The sequence below is a fragment of the Excalfactoria chinensis genome, chromosome 7 (genome assembly GCF_039878825.1).
Source record: "Excalfactoria chinensis isolate bCotChi1 chromosome 7, bCotChi1.hap2, whole genome shotgun sequence".
Lineage (NCBI taxonomy): Eukaryota > Metazoa > Chordata > Aves > Galliformes > Phasianidae > Excalfactoria > Excalfactoria chinensis.
This window is the reverse complement of record NC_092831.1, coordinates 9,100,276-9,127,682: the sequence shown is the minus strand read 5'-3', so window position 1 is coordinate 9,127,682 and position 27,407 is coordinate 9,100,276. Positions and strand designations below refer to the sequence as shown.

The following is a 27,407-nucleotide window of genomic DNA, read 5'->3' as shown; positions in this document are numbered from 1 at the left end:
CGAGTCCTACCAGCCTGTCTGGAACAGTCAACAGGCTCGCAGACTCTCTGTCTCCTCACTTTCATATTTTTAAATGTAATACAGCAGTTGTGTTCTTGAAATGACACAGAGAAAATGTAAAGAGAAACCCAAAGTATACAGAGGCATTTTACCACGAGTGCTTCCTAATGGCCACTTTACTGAGAAACATCAATGAGACACTTAAGCTTAAAGTTAAGACGTAATTCTCTGTTGTATGTTCTGAAAGGTGAAATGGTTGACCAAAGAGAATGGTACAGCCCATTTATTGAGCTCAATTATCGTTCTTAATTAATAAACAAACCTGATAATACATTTAATGACGAAGCACATGATGTGTTCAGTGAGAAGCGGGACTGGCTGTAATTTCAGTATTAAATGAAAAGGAAAAAACCTGCAGGAAATTGAACCTGTTATCTGGTTATTGTGCGCTATATTAATACCCCTTACCTGATAAGAACAATTAATGAATAGATATGCTCAAGTCACGAGCAAATTTCTCCCAACTTTATGGGGCCCACAATTTAAATGCAAGGCTTTTGTTTCCTTTTTAAAATCCAATCCACTAACACACTGCAACGGATTGATGACACTTAGCTGCCATAGTCTTGCATTTCCTTCTGGGGACACAGAAAACTCCAGCTACCATGGAGAAGCAATGTAAATAGAATGACATTCTGTACAACCATTATCAGCAGTAAAAACACTCCCTCTTAAGAGGCAGGCAGCATAGGTGAGCTCACTAACTTGCATGTTTCTATGCAAAAATCATCCTTAAACAAGGAAAATTAAATTCCCTAATCGACCTCATATTCAAGACGCTTTGCATAAATGTGATATTTCATGCATACTAAGTAGTGTTAAATCTACTTTATGGCATTCAGGTTATAAATGTAATGATGGATAATATCATAAAGGATTTACAGCACTTCTGTTTCATTATGCTGGTCAAGGTACAAGCTGCCAAGACCCTGTGAGTCTCATCTTCACCAGCCCCTCATTTGAGCACGTGATCACTTAGTTGTCTTCTGCCTCAAATCTCCTTCTTTGTAAAACACAGCAGACTGCTGTATCTCCAGCTCCAATATAAAGTTCTCAAACAATCCAGCATTAAGTAATGGATAAAATGAAGAAATACTAAAAAAAACCATGGCTCACAAGACGTGACATATTGCAACCTGCAGCAATGTTCGCATTAAGGACGCGTGTGTGAGAGAAGCTTCAAAGGCACTTAGGAGGAAGGCTGTGCAGCCAGAGAAAACAAATGTGAGTCCATGAACATGGCAAGTAAGCACCTCACAAATCTTTACATTCACTCACTGGCACTGTGGAAGCAACGCCACACCAAGACAGCAGCACAGTATATAAAGAAGATGTAAAAAGAAGCTCAAAACCACACCACAGCAAAGCAGGAACATGAATCCTGGCCTTGTGAATCCTGGGAACATTGCATGAAGCCCCCTTGAGATGCTGCAGCAGGCAGTGTGGTGAGGCACTGCTGCCCACTGCACGTGGAAGTCTTCCTCTATAACTTCCAGTCAAATCTCCACTGATTTTTGCAATCAGTGGTTTCTTCTCATAATGAAGCAGGCATGTAATTTTAACTTGATTTCAAGAGAATTACTATAATTGCCATCGCTGGAATAATAGATATGCACATAAAGAAATGGCTTTTCTCTTGCATTTTCCACTGGAAAATTTCATTTCTCTGTTAAGCATTAAGATATTTCACTGAGCCATTTGCTTCCAACTTGCAATATTCACAAAATACCATCTCCAAATGAATTTCCTGTAAACAGTTATTAGTTTACCACTGAACTAATACCAATAAAATCAATAGCCTGTGACCAGATCTCTTCTATAGCATAGGAAGCCACCTTAGGGACCGTTGTAAAAATATTTATGGTGATGTGTCCCAGACCATAAAAATAAGAGGAAAGTTACTGAGTCAGTTCTTCCTACATCTTTGCAAAACCAATGCCTGCCTGCAAGCCAACACAGTTGTCACTGAAATCATGAGGAGGCACAGGACAAGCATGCTGGGTTTCCTCTATAGGGGATGCGGGGAAGCCAGTCTTTCAGTTTCTAAAGGAGGAGTGACATGAAAGAAAGGGGCAGGCTCTTAAGTGGGGTCTGCTGTTATAGGATAAGGAGAAATGGTTTCAGACTAAAAGAGGGGAGATTGAGACTGGATGTAAGGAAGAAGTTTTTCACAACAAGGGCGGTGAGGCACTGGCACTGGTTGCCCAGAGAGACGGTGGATGCTCTGTTCCTGGGGACATCCAAGGACAGGCTAGATGGGGCTCTGAGCACCTGATGGAGCTGTAGGTGTCCCTGCTCACTGTAGAGGAGCTGGACCAGATGGCCTTTATGGGTCCCTTCCAATGTCAATGATTCTGTGATTCTACACATAGGAATTTTGTTCAAACTATCTTATGTGAAGCACTGAACCATGGCATGTCGTCAGCCAATGATGCCTTATCCATGCTAGAAATGTGTAGGGCAGTATATCTGCTAGCCATCACAGCAATACAGCTGCTGTCCCTAGCACAGATGCATTCAGGTTTCTAAACAGATGCCTTGGATTAGTGTAATTTGCCCTTCCAGACAGGAGTAGCCATGACAGTAGGGCAGTGTTTGGACAACAACGCATCCATGCCTTCCTGCAGCAGTCCCCACTCACCTGGCCTAGCAGAGCCATGGGAACGGAGTGGAAGGAAACACGGATTTCTGAACAAACTGGAATCTGCAGGATACACAAAGAAGGCAAGCAGCAGCTGTGGTATTTGATGTTGCTGGAGCTGTTTTTAATGCTCCTATAGTTCAGATATCAAGAGATGATTCTCTATTCTTAAGTATCCAGTCACTCTCCGGAAGCCTGAAAACGCTTAGCATAGCTACTCTATTTCTTATGTACCACAATAAACAAACTTGCAAAGGGGCCGGATTCTAAAAGCCAGAGCAAAGAAAGAAAAGGAGGGGGGAAAAAAAAAGGAAGAAAAAGCAGCAGCCCACACAGCATCAAATGCTGGTAGGCTCAGTGCTAAACAGCAGATGATTCTTACTGAATAACTGCCCTAGATTTTGCAAACAATACAGGGGACAAAAATAGAAACCCATTTACATATTGCTGTTAATAACTTTATTTATAGTGTCACAGCTAGAGCACAATAACTGCAGCCACGGCTTAACTTAAAAGCCATTCACTGTGACAGAGTCAGACAGGGACTGTTTTCCCAGTCCTTATGCAACTGAAAAAAATCCTGCTGACAGCAGCCAGTCAACAGAGCCCTCACAAACAGAACAGACAAAAGTTAACAGTGGTCAAATGTGAAAGCAAACTGCCCCCAGGATCACGCTGGGCTCTGCTCCCCCCTTCTTGCTTCATACCCCTGTGGTTAATGAAGGATCAGGGGGGCTGGAAAACCCCACCGATCAATTTTTGCTTCAGTTTGAGCCTCATGATAGCATCTTACAACACAGTTTACTGTTGTCTTCCTTTCCTTTTCATTTTTCACTAAGAAATTCAGCTGGGGCTCAGGCAAAGTCAGCAACTACAGCACAAAAGGATGCGTGTCCCACATTTAGGAACATCCCCACCACATCTGTGCTGCCTGCAAGGCAGCTCTTGCCAAATCTTTGCTGGGATCCCATACTACAGCCAGCTAAAACCCCACATCAGCCAGGCACACCCTTAAGGAACAGAGGACACACAACAACTTGCAGCCTGCAATCTTCAACACTCTGCAAGAACCCACTATAAATAAATAACTGGAGGGAGGAAACTGTTACGACCCCCCTGCCTGCAAGAAGTAAGAACACACAGCTCTGATTTTCTCCCTGCCTGAATGTAGCGTGAGCTGGACAACAGGCTATTTTGGATTGGAAACGGGGGTGTCCTCTGGACCTTGTGCTGCAGCTGCTCATTATGTATAAAACACTCGGAATAATTAGAGGCAGAGGCAGGCGGCACCACTCTGCGCTGCTGATTTCAGTGCTCCCTGTGACACAGGACAGTGGGGTTCAAGACAGACCAACAAAATACAGCTCTTACGATCTTTCACTAAAAACGATCCTTGAATCTGCAGGAAAAAAAACCCACAAAAAACACACACAACAAAACTCAGAAGGCGTGAGGGAAAGTGCAAAAAAAATAATCACTTGAATAAACCAGTGACATGCAGTGATCTACTACATGCTTAAGAAGCTGGTGTTATCTGGGCTTCTGTATTACAGAAGTGTAGCCGGGATGATTCTCATCGCATGTCGTTTTGCAGTGGGTGAAGAAATGCTGTCACCTCCCTACGCTGATCTCAGAATCCCAAATCCCCACAGAATTCCCACAGCATCAGTTCTGCACAGCTGTCCTCCAGCTCTATTTCTCCTTTTTTTATTCCAGTTCTTTATAGACTTTTAGAGAAACACATCGTTTTCGGCTTATTCCTTCCCCCACCATATACTTCCAAGGAAAAGGAGCTCAGCAGAAAAGTCACAGCTGCAATTTCAGGCTTTGTAAGAAATTTGTAATCACTTTTAAGTTCCGTAACAAAATGTTATTCTGTTTGCAGCTGAAAATGACAAAAACTGCTTGTATCTTCAGAAGAGAACATCACTTACTATTGATACTCTCCAATACAAACTTGTCCCCGCACTGGACCTGTCATCCTAAACTGCGACTTGGGGGCTGCTGCTCTGCATCAGGGAAGATTCTTAAGGAAGAAATGTACAGGAGACATGGTTTCTTTCTCCTTTTTAATTAAAACAAAGTAGAACTATTAACTCGAAAAGCCTTTTTCTCTTGCCTGCAAATAAAATAAATCCTATAATCGAATTTACAGTAGTTTTGAAGATGACCCAGAACAAAAGACTCCAAATGAAACAGTAATTATACTTGTACGGATCACCATTTAGCTCCTGCTGAAGTCTGGTCTGTAACTAGAAATGCTCAAGTTCAACTGAGCAGAAGCCAAAGCTTTGTTTGCTTTGTTGTGCAAACTGATTCTTGCTAGCTCGCTCTTTGGAAGCACACCCTGCAGAAAGCAGCAGCACCTTGGTGTGCACGTTCCCCAGGCTGGAGGCCCTCCATCAGAACCGCTATGGCAATCCACTGTCTAACTCGGTATGGGGCCCTTCTCCATTCTTTCATCTCCTTTCCTCCAGCCATTGCTAACAATTGCTGAATTTACTTTCCAAGGCTTTCTGGGCTTTCCTGTAATTTTTGCCTCACCACTACATGAATACCCCACCAGCAACACAACATACATCTCTCATCTCCTTCACGCTCCAGGGCATTACAAAGCCTCTCTCCAACTTGCTGCTGCATTCACTGATGTATGAGTCTGCCAGGCCCTGGAGACAACTGAAATTAAGTGGTTGTCGAGAGCTGTCCCAGTAACATCCTATTAGCAACACATTCCCTACAACGAGTGTGAAATGGTGTCAATGCATTATCAGAATCTGTAAGAGTTCTCCATAAAGCTAAAAACACCAAAGGAACCACCCGAAACAATAACAACAAAAACCAAGTGAGCTGTCTTGGAGGATCAACAGACTGTCAGCACTTCTATTCAGACAAAATTCCCAGCTGCCTCACACCTTCCCCTTCACATGGGAGGGCAAGCTGTAGTTCCAGCAGCTAAAGAGGAAGAAAGGGATTTCTGGATGATCTGGCAATAGAACAAAGCTGTGGTCACCCATCTGTGTCACCAGCCATGTACTATGATATTTTCTGCACAACACAAGGTTAGGTGAGAACATTTTGCTGAAAGTCACACAGATGATGAAGCATCCAGCACGAGCAGTCACTGCACAAGAGCTTGGGGGTCAGCTCTATACAACTGAGGTAGATGAAGCTAGTTTCAAACCCTCATCACCCTTCTATATATTTAAAGGATTCATCTAGGACTCTGGCTCAAAGAGGAAGATGGTTACTTGCCAACATCCTTAGAATCTGTCAGCGTCTTTGAGAGCCACAGGTATCCCCCAAACACATGCAGCAACACCAAAGGTTTCTGCTGGCCACAGTGAAAGGAAAGAAAATACACATCTTCCTCTTTTTTTGTTGGCTTTTAAAAACAAATCACTGATCGAGGAGAGCTCACACGCACATTTCTGTGGTTCTTATTCTGCCAGTGGCGTGCATGCTGACATTCATTTAATCTCTGATCTTTTTCCTCCTTTGCTGTTCTGTGCAGTCCTCTGGTTGCTTATTTCTGCTCAGCTCTCTGTCTGAAGCAACCTGTTCCTAGACTAGTTCCTACACAGCCAGTACCAGCCTGTTTCCAGCTTTTTCAACCTCTCATTTTCAAGCAGAATTAATGGAAAAGAAGTTTTAAGCACACACTATGATTTTCAGCAACTGGAGGACATAGATTCAAGGGAGCAAAGCTCTAGCTCGTATCACAGGACACAAGACCTCTCCTCTCTACTAACTGGTTTCAGGTTTGGCTCTTCTTCATCATTTATCCAGTGTACAAGTTATATATACATCAATGAGAACAGATGCACATATTATCATTTGTTGTTGAGGGATTTAAATACAGTTAAGACAAGTTAATCCATCCCCACCAAATAACTGTGCCCCGGTTCTACAGTTTCTGTAAATGGGTGCTTTAAATAGTTGTACCAAGTTCAGTGCATTACAGAATAAAGTAATTTAACTGATTTTGCTTTTCAGTCATTATAGTCTATGGAGGAAGCAAAAAGGTAGGATGATTTTAACAAGAACCTCTTCAAATGTTATTATATAAGCTCAATGTTCTTAAAACCACTTTGCATGTTAACTACATGACACAGTAATTGATTAAGTTAACCAAGTTTTTAAAAGTAAGACTTCGTAAAGTTCTGATCAGAAATAACTTTCTTTTCCCCCTCCCTTAAGGTTACTGTAGAACAGAGGAGACTGAAAGTAGATTAGTTGAATAATTTTTTTTAACTATGCACTTAATGCAACTGCCTTTACTATCAATCAGGCCAATCAGCAGTGAGATCTGCCTTCTTTAAAATAAGTTATTTCTAGAAACCAAATAACCTTGATGAGTTAAAATTCTGCTCTGTAAACTTCTGCAGGCACCTTCATTATTCTCTCCAAATTACCATTCACAGCATTTCATCATTAAAACATCTAACACTCTTCAATCCATCACCCTGTGAACTTCACAGACCCTTGAGTGTGAATTATACATCACAGGCTCTTCCTAATTGCTGATGGCTTGCTGGTGGCTACAGATCTGCAGTCACCTGCCACGCTGCATTTTTGGGCTGTTGTCTTTATTACAACACATGCTTTTAAGTAATGCAACCAGCAGGGTGCCCTTCAACCTGTTATTTATCTGTTTTGTTCTATGGAGGGTACAAGACTCTCTCATGCCCCAGAAGGCACTGGGTGCTCCCAGCAGAGAGGAAGATCACAGTGTATTCCCAGTTCAAAGAGAAAGACCTGCAGACAGTCAGAGGAATGCTTAAACAAGTTAGCATGCGTGCATTTGTTCTTCCAAGAGGGTGCTGAGCACGCACACAAATAGGCAGAATCAATAACTATATAAACCTGCTCTATTCTATACATTAAAATTTTCGAGACTGAACCACCGACACATATTAAAAAGAGAGTGACATTGAGTTGAATTGCATCATAAAGTATCAACATCTAAACTTAGTGCACAGCTTCGACATCAAGCTCAGAAATAATAAAGGCTGCAAAAAACCAAATCCCTTTACACACTGGATTCAGCTTAAACGCTTGTCTCCAAAAGGCACTGATTTCCCTCTCAAAAACAACAAATATTTTAGGTAGAGCCGAGAAATGAGCGGTAAGCACAAAGTAATTAACAATCACCCATGGGTGAAACCTGCTCAGCTGTTTCCTAAAAATTACTGTCTTAAAAAAAAATAATAAAAAAATCATTAAATTTTCTGGAAGACTAAGAAGCTCACATTACCCCTAGACAGATACAGGTGAAGCACCCAGAAGCTGGTTCCTGACAGGGAAACAGAAGAGTACCTGAAAAAGTCGAATTCTCTGCTGCCACTTGGGGAAAGACTGATTGCTTCCCTCCTACTTGCTTTTCTCAGCCTACAACCTGAACCAGAATGATGGCAATTTAACGCGGAGGACACCTTCACCCACATGAAACCCACACAGTTCTCCTCCATCTACCTCCAAAAATAACTTACTGCTGCATGTGAGCATAGGCCTGGAATGAAGAAAAGCAGGTAGAGGTCTTGTTAACTTGATAGTGGGAACCAATCAAACCCATCCATGAATGCTTTTCAGGCCTCCAAATCAGGAAAGCTGTGGAGCTGTCAGAGCAAGTCCAGAGGAGGGCCACGAAAGTGATCAAAGAACTGGAGCATCCTTCCTATGAAGACAGGCTGAGGGAGCTGGTCTTGTTTAGCTTGGAGAAGGATCCGGAGAGTGCATATTGTAGCCTTCCAGTACTTGAGAGGAGCTTACAAGCAGGAGAAGAACTGACTTTTTACACAGTCTGACAGTGACAGAACAATAGGGAATTGCTTTTACACTAAAAGAGGCGAGATTTAGGTTGGATGTTAGCAAAGAAATCTTTACTTACAGAGTTGTGAGGCACTGCTGTAGGCTGCCCGTGGGAGCTGTGGGTGCCCCATCCCTGGAGGTGCTCAAGGCCAGGTTGGATGGGGCCCTGGGCAGCCTGAGCTGGTGGGTGGCAACCAGCCCATGGCAGATGGTTGTAACTAGATGGTCCTTTCCAACCTAAGCCATTCCATGAATCTGTTATAAGAGTTATTGGTGCTGCCTTTCCCTAGCAACAGGGCTTTCCATAGAAATTAAAGCTTCGAATGATACAAGAAATTATTCGGGAAATTTTTGGAAAATTCCAGAGGAGAACATTCACAAATTTATATATTCCCTTAATATAGTTTTATCTATTGAAGATGGTAAAATTAAACTGGTTTCTGCTTAGCATCAGTAACTTCTCATGGAAAAAAAGCACAAAACCAGAAACCAGATGAGCTCCTGAAGAAAATCAGCCAACTGGCAAAACTGTCCCCAAAAGACAATCTATTGTCTGACCCAGACTAGAGAGAATATGTCTCATTATAAACACATTTAGCATTCCAGGAGGCATTTTGCTGTTAGCAAGTTGGAAGATGCAGCCCCCTGCATGTACTCACCAACCAAAACACACCATTAAGCAGTGCACTGCTTTCAACTGGTCCATTCCATTACAGCTCTATTCTGGGAGCTCTCCTATGAGCTGCAGTCAGAGCTCAGCCTTGCACTGCTATTTATATGGATAACTATTGTAACTCCAAGAAATATTAAGACTGGACATCCTTTGTACAGGGACAGTGAAAAGAATGAGGAAATTGTTTTTTTTTAGTTGAAATTCTTGAAAACATAACACACAATTAGATAGCAACTTGCAGTCCAAGAGTTTAATGCCCTCTGTAAGCAACTAATTAAGCACCACAACGCCTATAAGGTAAAGAGTTTAAGTTGACATGCCTGGATTGAACACTCTGATACTCAGCCAAAGTGCAATTGTTTAGTCATTTTAAGGAGACATTTTTGTTGTTAGAATGTTATGAGATCAGAAAACTAGTGTCAGCAAGACAACTAGTTAAAAACGGTTATTTACAGTGGCAAAAGCAAATAGACTGTTTCATTTCTTGTGAACAGTTTAGTTCGAGTTCTCAAGATGCTTAGAAAACTCTGAGATCAAGTTAATGTTGTTGAGCACATGATTCATAAGAATTATGCAAAGGACCGAAAAGAGGAAACTGTCACTTTCACCACGCTTGGATGTTGGCCCTAAAATAAACTCCTTAAAACAGTTCATCAAAGGAATTCCAATGACAAAGCCAACCTTTATCCCTTCACGGAGGACTTCAAGTCTCCTTTTACAGCATAGAGGTTACTATATTTGGCCAAACCTAGATAACATTAAAGCCACTATCTCTACAGAGAAACACTATAAATAGTAAATGTAAAACATTTTAAATTCCGCCTAGGAAGCATTTCAGTAAACAGTATTATCTGTGGGTATTTTAGGGTTTGTCTATCAGACCTAATCTCATTCATGATAAAGTAAACTGCTTTACTTACATAATTCATCTTGTTGTTTGCCCAGAATTACTTGCATGGTCTTGGGAACTCCTTTCCTGATTTCAGTTGACAATAGACTTTATATTTAACACACATATGTGGGAAAGGTCACGTCATGCTCTACCGTTCTCTGTTTGTCAGAGTTAATTCTCATTCAATAAATCAGGATGGGGAATGGTTTCATTCTCCGTTCAAAGGTTTTGTTCATTTGCATCTCAAAAGAGAGTATTAACACCAAACCTTCATCTTAGCTCCATCATCACCCTTATTTTTTTCAAAAGAACATAATCTTGAAACAAATTTTGCTGCCAAAAAAATGACAGGAAATTATATTTTCATTGTGGATAAATTAGTCTCTGAATTTTACTTTCCATAACAATAAGCAGGAGATTATGAACTCATTCACAGGAAGTCCTGATAAGGTAGGTTCTAAAAAGGTTTGCTTTTATCCATTCAGGTCAGAGAGACTTAAAAACATCACCTTTTACCCCGCAGAGATAAACTGACCCCTGAGATAAATCTAACACAGTAAGCAATATTGTGGCAGAAATGCCCTTGTTAAAGGATCACGACTGTGTTTTACAGACCTACTTGGGGCAGCTGGGAAAGACCTTTCTACACTGTTTGATGCTGGGTGGTGGTTATTGCGTTTCTTTGTTTGTTTGGTTGTTGTTTTTTGTTTTGTTTTCAAGGAAAAGAAAAAAGTACATTTTACAATATCACGAACCAAAAATATCAGAGCGGAACCGGACATTTAAAGACTCCAAATTTAAAATAGAAATGCAGCAAAAACACACAGCAATTTCACATAATTTTAGCAAACAATTTTCTGCTGGTAGATCGGTTTGGGTTCATTTTTTAATTGAAATTTGAGGTGGTCCCAAATGCCCAGGCCCAATCATTCCTGAAAATTAGAATATTTAATCTTCTCTGATACGGAATGTTGCAAACCCCTTCTCTCACTCAAAATACCAAAGCAGGAGCAGGGCTCTTCTCCTGGGCCTCTGAAGTTGTGGCCTCCATACCAATGGGGAAATCTGTGAGCAGTCTGAAGAGCTGCTAAAATGGTCAAGGCATTAAAACAGCAGTCTTAATGGTGAACAAAAGTTCCCATTCATTAGACTTCCACAGAATCATAGAGCTGCTTGGGTTGGAAGGAACCTCAAAGGTCACCTAGTTTCAACCCTCTACCACAAGCAATGTTGCCAACCACTAAATCAGGCACCAGCTCAGGCTGCCCAGGGTACCATACAACCTGATCTCGAATGCCCCCGGGGATGGGGCAGCCACATGTTCCCTGGGCAGATGCCTCACCTTTCATTGACAATATGCTTTTTCAGCTAATCCGGGAGAGTGGGAAAAGACAACCATTGCCTACGGCCGCAGGTGGAGGGAAACACGTGTCTCTGCACACATACACACAGACCTTCCCACCTCTGCAAACCGTGGAGGAAATGTTTCTGCTCGTAAATCAGCAACAGGAAGCCAGATTCAATGGCTGGGCACAGCACCCTTCACATGCCTCTCAATTGCCTTGACACAATAACCTCTAGCTCATAAAAACTCAGATCTTATGACATTTTTGAACAGTGACAAAAACAAAACAAAATTACTTGGAGTGTTCTAATGTCAAAAGCCTCCCCTGGAGCATTTCCCCATAAGTAATGTGTGCACTTGCTTTTCTTCAGCCAATTCATTAATCCACATTGTCGAGGCACTACCCCCTGCCACCACTGTGTTTCCAGGTGTACATCAATGTTTCAGAACCATTCACAGTAATTTCCACCAGGGGTGGTTTCAGAGCACCCAGGCAAGAGCAAAGCTCCATACCGAACTCCTAGTGTGAAATGAGTCATTTGTACCAAATCGTGTTTCCTTTTTCAATATTCATACTTAGTTATTCATTTCCCCAAAGCATAAGAAGATGAGATGTTCCTAAATTACCTCCTCTTTGCTCTCAGTACATGTGGGTAAAAGCTACATGAAGCTGTTACCTGGCAAAGTGAAAGAGAGAAAGGAGGGAAAAAACGTGTGTTGAATACTGAGCTTGCTTCACATTTGTTAATTTATTAATTATTAATTTGGTTTTGCTGCTTTAGTGATATCATTTAAACAAGATTTCAAAGAAGCATCATCCAAAACAGATAACAATCTTTACTAGGGTTTAACTGTGCTGAGTGACTTTTAGACCTGCAAATAAAGAGTTGTTACACAGCATCAGGATCTGGCCTGACAGACACAGAAGTCATTCCCAAAGAGACTACAATAGCGGAAGTAAAATGTGTTAAGATTAGGTTAAACTTTACTTTTAACTGCAGCCCATAAAGATATCCAGCAACTACGTTATGACTTCAATCCCTCTTCCTTGGGGAGTGCACACAGGGAACCTGGTGACACGCAGAAGCTCTTCTGCTCATCCACGTAAGCCAAGACACAGTACTGTGTGGCTGACTGGTGGCTGAGCAGGTGCCAAGGGCTGTCACAAATGGACATCCTGCTCGAAGTTACAGGCTGGCAGGCACTGCTTCAAGGGACTTAAACCCTATTTGGGCTCTGCAATTCATCCCATGGAAGGTGGCATCCACCTATAACTTGCATCCCTTCATGACTTATCAGAAGGGCGTTTGTTACTGCTGAAAAAATAATGAAATATTCCACATTCTCAAAGCCACTGAGACACAGTCCAGGGAAAAGAAAAAACAAACAAACAAAAAAGGAAGTTAAGTTTAGTTAAAGTTGCTTCTCAAAGGAAGATACTGACAACATGTGGCAATCCTTCTCCTGTCCTATAAACAAACTTACAAAGTCAACTGGTGACACTCCAAACTGCTTTTACACTTATTCTGGATTATGTGCTGCTGACATCTTCATTCCCGGGCCATAGGTGCCAAGCACTGGGAGAGTCCATCCTCCCCAGCAGCTGGGAGGCAGGCTGTTCTTCTTACCTGACATTGTCATGCTTCTGGATGTAGATCTTATGAAACATCATATCTTCCTGCTTGGCATTAATGTCAGCTTTCATCTCCATGGCAACATGTCGAGGAAGTACAGAGAGCAGGAGACGCTCCTGTGGAGTCAGACAGATGAAGCAATTAAAGCACCTGCTGCCCAGTTAACAAACACACTTTGCTCCGCACTGGGGTGGAATGAAGTCACCACTTTGGGGGTGATGAGCACAACCAAGCGGAACCGTATCTATAAACCCAGCAGCTGATCCCCTGTTAAGGTATCTGCAATTCTGTCTTTACCCTAAAACAATAATTCAATTATTTGAGAGCAGAAATTACTATTCTTCATCCCAGGTGCATTGGGCCTGTGATTAACAGTTGCCAGTTCTTGCAAATGAAAGATCCACGCAATTCAGAAATGGCACTTGCACATTCCTTGAAGGACCCTGCTACATGACACCATCTGACCTTACACACAGTCTCTCCATACCACCATGAAGTCCTGTTTCCCATAGCACCCCAGGATTCACACCCCAACACCCTCAGGCACCACTTAAAATCCCTTCTTCCACTATCTAATCATCTGAGCACGCTCCCCTGAGCTGGCACAAACCTGTTCTTAGCAGGTAATAAGTCAATAGGAATGCCCCAATAAAGGGAGCGTGAGAAGTTAGGCCAACTATCCAGTACAGCGCTCCACTTCTCCACTTACAACCACCATCAGTGCCCAGTTGAATTAAGACCCATACAACCACTCACTCCCCCACAAGAGTGATTCCAATAAACACCTCCTGTCATCAGCACTTCACTGCTCTCCACCCTCACTTGGAACAACTCAATTGCACTTTTATTTACCAATAATAGCTTTAGTGTGACTTTCATAATACCATTTTATGAGCTGTTCCAGATATAGTTTTGCATGCCAGGCAAAAATTAGTTGCATGACAAAACGATTACTTTCTGGTAACTTTCCTAAAAACTCACACAAAAGCCAGCAGCACTTGCTATAGCAGAGTTTTAACCATGGTTGGAGAAGGTGGTGAGCATCTCTCCCAGCTCCGGCACAGCCCAACTAGCAGGCAGTGCTCTGGAACAGCTGAAACCACATTCTCCTTGCCTATTTTATTCCCCTGCAGTGAGCAGAGGGAAGAAAAATGGCCTTCCTTCCAGATGACACAGACCACATAGAATAAACGAAGGTGCCTAACCCCATCTAACTGCTCATTAATTCTCCACAACACAGGGAACAGTAAGGCTCAAGCTGCAGCCCTGACTCAGAGGGGTCAGCATTCCTGCACTAATTACTCACGTCACCAAACCTCTTGTCCGCTCTTCAGTTATAAACACATCCTGGTTTCTAATTTCTAGTTTTTTGGGTGTTTGTTGTTTGTTTTTATTCCCCCCATTTATTTCTTCCTCTAGGGAGGGAGAGGAGCTGTGATGGAACCAAAAGGAGATGAATTTGCTGGGTGTGTGTTCAGCATGCACTGAGACATATAGGCTGAGACACTGCCCAGGACTTACTTTTCCCCCCCTACAACATGTACCTTAAAGAAACCGATCTTCACCTCCAGCCCCTGAGGAAGTAGCAATAACACAGGAGATGTGTTAGAGGGATGTCTGCCTCCCCAGCTCCAAACTGCAGCAGTCCTGATAAGATACTTGTTTTGTAAAGCACTCTCACCTTCACTAACACAATGCATGCGCTACCGTTCACACATCAAATTTTATATATATAAAAGATGATGAATCATGCACGTGTCCTCAGGCTCCTGCCAGCTATTAGAGTACTCCTCCAGAGCAAAAACACAACACATTTTGAATGTTTACCAGAGCAACTAGTGTATGTGCTGCTGTCATTTGCATACGATAATTGGCATCCCTCAAATGTGTGAAAGCTGCTATTCTACATGTGCATCCTTTAAATAACTCGGAGCTTACTTGGAGAGTTCAGGGGCACCCCAGGTTGGAACATTCCCTGTGGGTGCAGCAGAGTGGAAGGATCTATTTTTTTTTAATTGCTTGCAAAACAGGGACATGTTCAGAGGAGTGAATTACTCAACTAATGCTCCAAGGGATTTTTCACACATTTCTGGCTAACTTTTGCAGGAGAACCCCCGGCCCTGCTCCTCCTGACACCACAGGCACTTGCCAGATAAAACCAATGTTTTCAACGCAATCGGGATCTCTAGGAAACTAACACCTCTCTGAGTGGGAATAAAACTTAACAGATGAAACGACTGCATGCAACAGGAGCTATCTTCCATGTAGGAGCTAATTGGGAGACTGAGACTGAGCTGCATTACTGAGCTGGACATTACCTTCATTCCCTATGCTGGGAGCATCAGGATCACTGAAATTAACCTCTGAAACTACCAAGAGGAGGCTGTTACAAGTGCCTGAGCTAAGCACAAGCCATCATAAAGGCCTTCAAAACAAGAAAAAATCCCTTTATTTCAAATGGAAGGGTGAAATTAAAGTCTCCACTAGAGCACAATTTGCATGTTGGTATTATGACTGGAACACAGTGCAGTCCTCACTGTAAAATCACAAGTGAGGTGGCTGGGACTGCTGTCTTACAAGCATAACAAGGCATCAGTCTGACCTGATAATAAAAGTGAGAGCAAATTCATATATAATTCTCACTTCAGAATACGATTCCAGTATAGTTCTACAGAATTATACATTAAAGAAATGTATACTGAGGAGAAGGAGTCTCTAGAATAGGCTCAGATGAAAGAGTACAATACAGATCTACTCTATTTACATAAGCACATGTGGATGTATGTATATGTGGGTGTATATATAGAACACACACATCTGCACAACGACTCTATACCACACAGGAATTTAAACTATGTATGCTGTACTCCCCCAAGTCGACCTCGAGGCATCAACAAATATTTAGTGTCTCATGTCTGACCATTTGTCCTCAGGTTTAGCAACACTGACTATTCAGTACGCGTTAAGTGATGCAGAGATGAAAAGAAGAATGATTTCCCACACATAAAAGCCAAGCAATGCTAGAAGTAAAAACCGTGTGCTTCTGACAACTCCTCTTCTACTCAAATCTGAAGTATTTGCAGATTATTAAGGATATTTAAATTCAAGATTATTTTATTCTGGGCAAGGAAGAGTTACAGCTCTGCTCTAGGCTATCTGAGATAATGAAAGCATGAAAAGTGTCTATCTTGGATGGGACACCCTGGACTTCTGTTTATTTTTTACTTCTAATTTTGGGTACTGGCAGGAACTTAATGATGAAAAATTTACAGCCCTTTCATAGAGATAATATGGCGCCTTTAACAGAGAACAGCACACAGGAGCATCATCAGGTCTTCTGCAACAGGCAGATGAGTCTAACAGCGCTGGGCAGCACCATTGCCTGTCTGGAGACTGCACCTGTTTGGAGACTGGCTTTCACAGATGCGGGCTGAACTGACATTTATTTGCATCTGCTGTCACCTTAAGACTACCTCAATGCATTATGCATGGAAAAGCATCTGAAATGAACCTGGAAATCAATGTCAGGGCAGGCTGTGGCAGCAAGTAATGTTATTAGGAGTCCCCAGCTGCCAGGATCCACAGCTCCTGCTGGAAGTACCAGAGGGCACATCTAAGTGACTGGCTTTGACCTGTGGTTTTTTTTTGTTCTGGCTTTCTTCTGCATGGTGTGGCACCTTCTGGGGGCAGGGAAGAAGAAAGGCCTGAAGCTAGGCATTTCTCAAGGCTTTTCTTTTGAGAATTACTTCTGACACAGAAGCTCCTACCCCCAGAACGGCACATGCATTTGAGATATGCTGCAAAGGCAGCCTGTCAGCAGGCAGGACAGAGCTGTAATCAATAAATAAAATGGGTATTCCCTTGGGCTAATCCTTTCCTCCATCTTGAGCTGCCAAAGGAGTCCACTCATTTCATCTTTCTGAAACTACATTACAAGGAAAAAGAATCTTTGGTTGTGAATGTGGTTTTCATATACATATTCTCAAAATAAAGCACATGTACATGCTATTCAACAGTAAGGTTAAACAGCTACTATGTCTAGCCGGAGGAAGCTCATAAAGCACTGCCAAAAGGAAGACCCAAAGATGTAGATGGGATGAGACATGAGGGAAAATTAAGCCATGTTGCCACAGAAACTCAAAGATGCTCCACTTGATTCATTCTCTTGACCCACAACCAAGCTCCAAGATGTCTCCCAAGGGATGGAAGCCTGATTTCATGATTCATCTCAAGCTGGACTGAACAGACTACTATCAGATGGACAAATGTACTTCAGGATAGAGATGTGTATTAACAAAGGAACAGCTACGCTGGTCCAAAAGGAGTAGACGTGGTCAGCACCCCTGACAACAAGGCTGTTTGCCGGCAGCCACTGACCTTTTTATAGAAAATGAACATTGGAGTTGGTGATGGATCTTACTTCTCAGTTAAATACAGTTCACTTGAGGCCTTTGTGGTGCACAGAGGTGTACAAACAGGAAGTAAACTTAGAGAAAGGAAAGAAGTGGACCCTCTTTGGAGGAATCGAGGGACAATGCGCTCTATGGGACAATTTCTACATTGTTCTCTACAACCCACCTTGCCTGTAGGCTGTGGCTTTGCTGATAATCACACCACACTTTGGTCTCACAAAGAGGTTCCATCTGAAACCTGTGTGCTGCATCTACATCCAACACATGGCTTCCATGGGTACAAAAAATTAATGCAGACTCTTTGCATACTATGAGATTTTCATCCCCAGAGAAGAGACCACAGGATTTGTTGATGTCTGCGGACAAATTGTTCAGTGTATTGGGGAAGAAATGCTCCCTGGGTTCTCTTTCAAGCCTTTAAAAATCCTGCCCTTCCCTACCAGCCTCCTCTTGCTTGTATCAGTCATAAAGCAAGAGGCCTACAAATGCAATCCTAGAGGAACAATTTGCATGCTAATTGCATTTCAGCAGTTCCATCTTTTATTTCCCACTGTTGTTCTTACCTGCTGCTGGTTTTCCCTTTGAGAATGCAGCCTGGCTTGTATGCATTCCCTGGTCTCCTGGAAAGCCTGTCTTTGGGACACCTCTGCTGGGTAGTGGGTACACACGCCTACAATGTTTGTACAGGAGAAGATGAGAACATTGGAGACCAGCTGCAACAAAAGGGGAAAAAAAAAACAAAGAGAAAAATACTTGATTACACTTTGGAAACCTGCCATTAGTAACAGAGCAGCAGCCAGAACTCAGCCCATTCCATCCACACCTCTTTGATCCAAGCCCTGGGTAAACCTTAAGCTCTTAATTCCAATTTATTTCACTTCTCTAGTTTTCAAATACAAGCCTTCTATATATGGCCTCAAATATATGTTCTTAGAATTGTGTACTACTTCCCTGGTTAAAAAAAAATGTGTATATATATATTTATATATATTAGCAATTCTATGGTCCTACCTTTGGTAATCCAAACCTTGGAACTACTGCAACAAAAATGCACCTAAAAATGCAACATTACTCCGTCAGCTACGAGTCAGTTAAGCCTCATGCAGACAGAGGAACACAAATATTTCCACATTTGCGTACTTACATATCTGGCTTGAAAACACGCCAATGATATATATAACTGCTATTTTAAAACAGCGCTTAAAATAGTGAAGGGAAAATGCTGGTATTCACAGGGTTTAAGAGCAATCCTTTCTTTATGTAGTTCATCTCAAAAATGTATGTTAGTAGGTTAAAAAAAAATTACATTTTCTACATTTCTATGAACACGGCCACAGAAAAGGTTATTACATCTGACACATATTTGGACGGGACACGTCTAAAGGAAAAGCAACATCACTCCTCTGCTTCCACATGGATTATGTTTTGTAATAAAGCAGTCACATCACTTTTGCTGCAAACTAGTGTCGCAACTCTTATTTCCTAACCATTTTGTAATAAAAAGGAAAAAATAAAACATGTCCGCTGCTGGCATTTGGTTCATGTATAGTGTTCAAAAACTACTTCTGACAGTACCATATAAATATTTTCCCTTGACAGAGGTAAAAATGTAACTTCTGGAGAGCTGCACAAACTGTATCTCCCTGTGCGGACACTTATTCAAAACTCATGTCTTTTAGGGGAGAAAGACTCTCAGACTTACAGGACTCTTAAATTAAAACAGAGACCTTTATTCTATTCCCTACAGAGCAAATATAGTTCAAATACACCCTTTGCCTTTGTTGCTAGTACTTTCCAGAGTGGTCCCTTCATTGAAAACACAGGACCAGGCTCTGAAAGGCAGCATCCTTATGGGCATCACTTGGGCACCAAGCTGGCAGTGGGTGCTCAGGACTCCCCAAACCAGAGAGGAGAGGAGCCCCCCCTGTATCACCCACCAGCATCCCTGAGAGTAACAGAAAGTCTGCTGGGATTACTCAAACACCCTGACTACATGCAAGCGATGAAGACATTGGAAATTGTTTTAGTAACAACTCTGACCCGAAACAGGTTTTAGGCAGGAAAAATTGGTCTTTCAGCTCAAAATTAAGCAGTACGTTAAGCTACAACCAGCTGAAGGTCTTCTCTCTACGGATGACTGCCAGTAGGTGGCAACACACAAAGCTCTGGTATCCTGCTGCATTTTGGGCCGCGTCCCTGCAGAAAGTTCCCACGCTTGTGTGCTATGCTAAAATACAACGGCTTGCAGGTTATAGATACCCGTGGGTGGTTATCATCAACACCAGATAGATCTATCTGCAGATAACTGGTTTTCAAGGAGGAAAGTCTTTCTCATCCCCTGCAGATTGCTCCCTTTACCTTAAGTGTCCTCACATAGGACAGAGATAAGGCTAAGGCGCAGTTCATACACATGAACATGCAATAAGCCCTGATCCTAAATTCACACATTTACAAACCCTTGCTATTATGTTCTCACTCAGCAATTTCTAAGGCTTTCCAGATCCTGACAGGTCCGAGGTCCTTCATCTCTTCTTGAAGCTGATCAGACATCTGCCAGTTGCCGGGTACCCTGACCCACTGCTGCCTCCCATGGGCATCCGATAGGTGTTTCTGCTAATAAGCAGAAAGGCAGGATCTGAAGGATGAAAAATCCCTCTCCAAGTATCAAAAACACCGGTGTTCATTATCATGAAGAAACAGTTTAAAAATGAATCAGAAAAAGGACTTTCCTGAGAGTTACTCAGATTCCTGCTGTATGGCTGCATTACTAGCAGTCTGTGAACAACGCTTCTCCAAGTTCAAGATGGTCATTAGCAGTTCCAACAGGTTAACACTAAACAGCATTATTTGCACAGCTGGATTGCAGCAGGACTCCCCAGCCCTCTCAACTGGAGCTATACAATTTTACAGTAAACAAAAACTTTGTCAGAACACATAGAACAGCATAAGTACGCTAGATGTATTTGGATGGAAAAAGACAAGCGCAGAGATGATTTTCAGGAAATCATCAGCCTGGAGAAGATAAGGCTCTGAGGTGACCTGATAGAGGCCCTTCAATATCTAAATGGGAACTACGGAGAAGAAAGGGACAGATTCTTTAGCAGGGTCTGTTGCGATAGAATAACAGCATAGATTTAGGTTGGATATAAGGAAAAGGTCTTTCACAGTGAGGGTGGTGAGGCACTGGAACAAGCTGCACAGAGATGTGGTTGATGCCTCATCCCTGCTATGTTCAAGGCCAGGCTGGATCAGGCACCGGGCAACCTGATCTAGCTGTGAATGTCCCTGTTCATTGCAGGGGTGGTGGACTATATGACCTTTTAGGACTGTAAATACCCAGCTTTCTTTTTTAACCCCAAGAAACCAAGGCCTCATTTCACTTACAGCTAGTGCAACCCCAAAGCAAACTTCCCAAAACAGTGACTCAACTCTTGCACCAAGTACAGGTGACACCTCAGACCTGACAGCAATCATTCCATGGGTAGACCTCAGCGGCAACAAAAAGCCCCAGAGGGAAAAATTGTGAAGACATCATTGCCCTGAAGTAGCCCTTTGATACCAAGCAGCACAGCTCAAGGCACGTCATTATGCACAAAGATCGACTCCGTCAATGCAGAGTGAAAAACACTATCAAACATAACATTATTCATAAGGTGTGTAAAACAACAAAGCAACTTGACTTTTAAGCTTTCACTGATGTCATTCTACACAAACCCAAGGGACTTTGCAGACTAATTTAGAAGACAGGCTCAGATGACCGTGTTTTGTCTAAAATCTACATTGCAACATAATTTTAAAGAGGAAAGAAATAGACACCTGTATGTATTCTGTGAATTAGAAGCTGTATGGCGTCTTTGCAACACTCTGAACCACAGGGAGGGAAATTGGAGTGTAATATTAAGAGTATCAAAGATCTGCAGAGGTATAAAACTGAAGCTCCTACTATCTGCAGCAACGCAGAGGCAAGATCATTTTGTTCAGTATGCATTCGCAAGCATTTTCTTCACAAGTATTTTAAACCATATTAAAGCAGAGAAAGAAAATATCTAACCTCATTTATTTATTTTTTTCACAGCCCATTGTCTTAATAAGATGAATTTGTACCCTGTTTGCCAAATGGTACCACTAGCTTATCGGCTTCCTCGCCATTTTGCTATGGTAACCAGCTTCAGTCCCAGGAGGAAAGAGATGATGTAGATAGTGAAAACTGAATCTTTAAGCTCCATTGCCTGAAAAGTAGAAAGATATTATTGCAACTACTTCAGACAATCTGTGTTGAAGAGCTGTTCAAGGCAATGGGAAAATACAGTTGTCTGTTTCAGAGCCTAGCTATAGTCTGAGAAGATTCCTGCCCTTCTAATTTTGGAAAATAATAGTTGATAAAAGACTATTTCACTTACATGTAACTCCTAGATAAACTATTAAATCAGCCTGCACTAAAATCGCATTTGAATGTTTCATAAACTGGTATGTTTACTCCTACAGCATCTGCGTGTGGCAGAAAAGTGCTATTATTCTGATGTTACTGAGGCAGAGATGTTTAAAGGCAATTCAGCACCTAACAAAACGCTGTGCACTAGGAGGGCTCTTCAAACAACCGGCACAACTTCTTCCTTCCACTGAAATTATAGATTGGTCAATCTCAGTCAACAGAACAGACAAGACCATTTCTTGTCACTTTGGATTTATCTCGCACCTGGAGCACCGCAATGCTTTTGTTGAACCCCTTGCAGGAAACTGCTTTCTATATTTTTCCCTCAGCGACTGAAGAAAGAAAAAAGAAAGGAGAAATGGAAGCAGTTCAGTTGCACGCGTTCTAGGAGTTACGAAAACCTGCTATTACAAAATCAAAATTGAGAACTAAATCTGGCCTGGCTTTGTTGCTACAAAATTAACATTTTGGGCATTTCAGGCAAGGCTGAGGAGGAACCCTGATGGCTCAGGTTACTCATTACTTCCTTTCCTCTGCCAGGTCTAACAAGGCTGACTACTACCATGAAAAGATGGGCCAAGTTGCTTTGAATAATATAACTTCTTGCAATAATCATACCTTTTGACTCCTTTCCTTTTTCCTCTCCTTTCCACCAGGTTACTCTGCTTTGGTCAACTTATCTTGCAGAGGTTCAGAGTTATTTCTTTTCTGAGATCACAATGCTGGGTCATTTTCTGATAGCTTATAAAGCAACTCAGCAATATATTTTTTTATTTATTTTTCATTTACATCAACATATTTTGATACTGTCACAAAGTCCCACTTTGCAAACATTCACATTTTGAACTTTTAGCGTGAGACAGTGAAAGTGTCACAAAGAAGAAGGAAAGCGCCTTTCATTGGGATCAAAACGTCACAGCAAACTATCGAGAGGAAACGAATTGTGCATCCCATCTTTATGGAGTTTTACTCTGCCCTGCCTCTGCTTTCCAGCTCTCACAGTACTCACGCAACAGGAAATCTTAAGTGTGCTCAATTATTGGTACAACAGCTAGATTAAAAACAGAGAACAACTCAGTTTCTAGACTACTTTTAACAGTGGTTGTATATTGAGTTATCAAATTGGATGAACTACTAATGATAAGGGCTGGAATTAGATTCACTTTTGGCAGTTCCTTTTATTTTTTAACCACACACCCAAGTAATGGTTATAAAATCTTTAATTCTTACCTGTAACAGAGCATAAGAACAAAAAAGGGGTGGCATACAAAAGCTCTAGCTATTTCTATAGCACCTATGTGTGCAGTTCAGAATGGAAGCACGGATAAACTCTGAAGTTCAAAAACTAAGAAACAAGTGTTATGAAAACAAACCCTGTTATGACACTATTTTAAAGCACTAAACAGCTTAATAACCCTGTATTGCTTCTTTCTATCCTAATATTTCAAAAAAAAAAAAAAAAAAGAAAAACAAAGGAGCAGCTACAGAGCCAAAGGCATAATGATAATCAAAATGAAAGACAACATCAGCTGGCTCCGAGATCAAATTACTCGCGCATTTGAGGCTGTATATACAACAAACATCTTTTGTTTCCCAAATCTACAACTAGCAGAGTATTAAGAAAGAGAGAAGCTGCAGATTACGTTGGAGAGATAATTAAACCATCATGTGGTCCTCCTCTACGTTTGGCCAGTAAAAAAGTAGTGGAGAAGAAGTCAGAAGGAGTTCTTATGTTAAAAGTGACAAATATTTTTACCAAGTTCTCAAAATAACAGCAATAAGAAAAAGTAACTCAGACGTGGAGTCTCAAAACAAATCTGTGCAGCACTCACTTGGATCTTAAGCAGAACAGAAGACAGACCATGGCCACCATCTCCAGCCTTCTCTAAGCACACTTTATGCGTAAGCAGCACTAAAGAAGCCAGCTTGAAAAATCCGAATGCTTCCCTAAGCCGTAAAGCAATTTAATGATCCCTAATGCAGCAGAATTTATTGAAGAGCGACGCTCTCAATTGGCAGAACTACTCAGAGTTGGGAACAACAGAAAATTCTTTGTAGAAAGAATTTCTACAAAGAAATTCCCCCCCTAAATTTTCTTCCATTTGGGAAGCTGGTAAGCAGTAGAAGTTGCCTACTTCAGCCTTTCAACTAGACTCTATAACCAGCATGAAGTTACCTCTCGAGGGCAAATTAGTGGTACCATGCCTGAGATCACTGAAAGAACCTCCTTGCCACTTATGAATATCTCTGCTCAAGAATTCAAGTCAATAGAAATGTGACACTGCAGCCTTCCGTTCTGTATATTTTCACGACCATCTCACCTTTCCAACCCCAATATGTGATGTTCTTCTTCTCCCAGGGGAAGGACAAACAATTTTCTTGCCTCACAGTCTTGTTTTAGAATCAATCATTAATATCTAAATCACTTTTTATATGCATACCTGCAGGTAAAGTCTTGCTGCATAACACACCTCATAAAGAATAAAGGAAAATTAGATTTTGATAGTTTTCCATTCTCTCAGATGAGAGCAAAATGTCTTGGTTTTAATCTCACACCCTGCTCAACAAGATTTCCATTCATTTACTGGCTGCTGTAACTTCAAACCTGCCACAAACTCCTTCCTACTGATGATCTCGTTTCCACACAAAGTACAGAAACATAAAGGATTGTATTTATGATTTGTTTTTACAACTAAAAAGTTTAATCCCAATTAAAGAACAAAATATTACAAACAGATGTATTTTTAGTAAGCAGCTCAAGAGGAAACATTTATACATCAAACTGATAAATTCTACTCATTCATTGCTGCCTTCAAAAACAAAAAAATCCTTTGGTTATCAAGGAAAAGAATATACTGTCCTGACCACGTCTAGCACCTGCTAAAAGGGGTATTTCTGGGGCTGTTTCCCTGGAATTCTGCCATGATGCCAGCAGGGATCTTCTATGTTGTGGCACATTCCAGTGGGGAAGAAGCACTGCCTTGCACTAGGAACAACATCACAGGGAAGAAGATTTGCTCTTCAGAGAGGACCTCGAACATTCAGAACACCTCTATGAGGTCCCAGAAGCAGACGAAAGCTCCTGTTCTTACTGTGCATGACTTGTACCTGACAATGAGTTGGATCCATACTGAGAATGCACCTTTTTTTTGTTTGGATCAGTGTGTACGTGGTACTTTCCTACAACATATCCACCAAGAGACCTCTGCAGCCCATCCTTTTGACATCCCAGTTCTTCAATCACCTCCAAGTGCCACTGCTTTCCCTCTCCACCCTCCTGGCACATGGTGCTGTCTTGCCGGTCAGCCTGCAAGCTGCTAGCAAACACAATTCACAGAGAAGTATCTTTTGCAAGACCTATGGCTGCTTCCAATGGCTATGAGAAAAAATACTCATACACCCCATTTCGTAGTGCTTCTGGGAACGTTTCTAGGAGCCCTATATTCAGACATGGGCAGTGCATCACCCCTTATCTTCCACGGTCTTTTAAGCACCAGACTTCACCTCCCAGTCACTGGGAAAACAAAAATATTTATACAGTTACATGAAAGTCTTATTTATCTGGGAAAACAGAACATTCGCCAGCTACTCAGCAGGAAGAAATGAGTGCCCTAAATATGGTCTGTAAAATACAAAAGTCATTATTTCCCAGGCACTTGAGTTCATGTTTTCAGGGTGAAGGTGAATCTGGTTGGTTTTGCTTGTTTGTGTGGAAGAAACAGAAGATTGGAGAGAGTGGAACACAGGAGTTGAGATTCATTGCTGTATCTTACTGCCTGGCTGCACGAGCAGTTGAGCTTACTGATCTTTGAACGGACTGACATCCAGCACTGCAGAAAACTGTTAGCAGGCAAATTCTCAACCCAATTTTGCTTGAGCACAATGGACAGCTGGAAGGCTGTCAAAAGCCTACAGTAAAACAACAGATTTTAGAGGGAAGCTCCAAAAGACCCTTCAGAATAGCTTATAAAAGAAACGCGTGACAATCTAACAGCACTGGTTACAACTAGCACTGTTTGCAATACAAATCACACAACGCAATTTGGCCAGTTGTTACCTCATTATATCCAGGCCCTCTTCCATCTGCATTTAGACCTGCACCACACTCCACTCTCACTGCCTTTTATTTGGCCTTCTTTGTACCATAACTCTCCTTAGTATGGATTTTCTTCTCACGTCGCCAAATGCACACGCAAACACACAACCTCACAACTCCAGGATCAAGCCAAATGAATATTCCTAAGTAAATCAAGATAAACCTCATTATTGTCTCATAGCTCCAACAACGCGGCGCTCCTTTGCTACTAGATGTACTTTTCACAGCACAAGGCACGTTTTAAATTGTTCTGTGACATCTGAAGGAAAAAATGTCAAGATGTACTTTCAAAGCATATGTACTGAATACATTCTCCAAGTCCCATACCACAAGACCGTATCGCTGATTTCCTTAAGCATTACCAAATGGCAAGCAGCTGGATTCTTGCACTGGGATATGCTATAGCCAGAGGCTACTTATGTTAAGACTGTAAACCTTTCTTGCTGTCGTTTGCAAAGAATATAGTGAAAATATTGGTATTATGATACTGCAAAAATTCAAATGCTTAACTGAAACAAACAAATCAACCTCATTGAGACCAAGATGCACAAGTTGGGAGAGTCTTTGAATTCGGACAAATGAAATAAGCTGTGTCTGTTGAGAACTGGGCAGGATATGAAGAAAAGAAATCCAAATTCCTTTAGCTAGTGGAAAATTCTGAATCTGTATTTGAGCATGTCCTTCTATTCTCCCAAAGATTATTACCAGAGATTATGCAGCTGAACAAGTTTTCTGAGGTGAACTTAAAATAGACCTAATGTCATATTGACCTCCCCCAAGAGGATACTGCACACCACAGAAATGGACTTTGAAAAGAAAAGTGAATTAGGAAGATTTAAAGTAACCTAATTTGAGGAAGAAATAGAGAAAAAAAAATAGGAAAGACTTTTTGGTTTTTTTTAGTTTCAAAATATTTTGTAACATGACAGCATGAAAGCAAAGAACTGAAGAAATCCCATGGTCTGTGTAGTTCATTCCCTGCTCACCTCTTAAATACAGTATACAAAAATTGATGTAACAATAGGATTGGAGTTTAGATGGTATCTAATTGCCATATTTCCTCGTTTCATATTACATACGATACCTTTCTTAATATATCCCAAAGAGACCCTTCCTATTCCTGAAGTGCACAATAATGATCATGAACAAATTAGTTTGCAATCTCCTCTCCCTGTCATCGGCATCTGCTGCACCACAGCATAGCTGTGCTATTTAGCACAGCATAGCTATTTAGACATGGTTTTGCATTAACATTTTTCATTTCCAAGAACACAGCACCTGTGCAGTTAGTTTTGCCTGATAACCCTTTCACAAATCGTCGCTTGTATCATCTGGAGATTTACTAGTATACTTGAAAACAAAATGATTTCATGAAAAATGCTTCAAATCTGTTAAGATTACTGGGCAAATAATC

At 41.5% G+C, this 27,407-nt stretch overlaps 1 protein-coding gene across 1 annotated transcript in view; it reads right to left on the bottom strand.

The window, feature by feature from the left end:
• ADCY5 (adenylate cyclase 5) overlaps positions 1–27,407 on the bottom strand; it is a 185,380-nt gene that overhangs the window by 62,003 nt on the left and 95,970 nt on the right. The window contains exons 2-3 of the mRNA XM_072341188.1: positions 18,029–18,178; positions 13,048–13,169 (exon numbers count right to left, since the gene is read on the bottom strand). Of these exons, the coding sequence (XP_072197289.1) occupies positions 13,048–13,169; positions 18,029–18,178 (272 nt within the window). The remainder of the gene's footprint in view (positions 1–13,047; positions 13,170–18,028; positions 18,179–27,407) is intronic.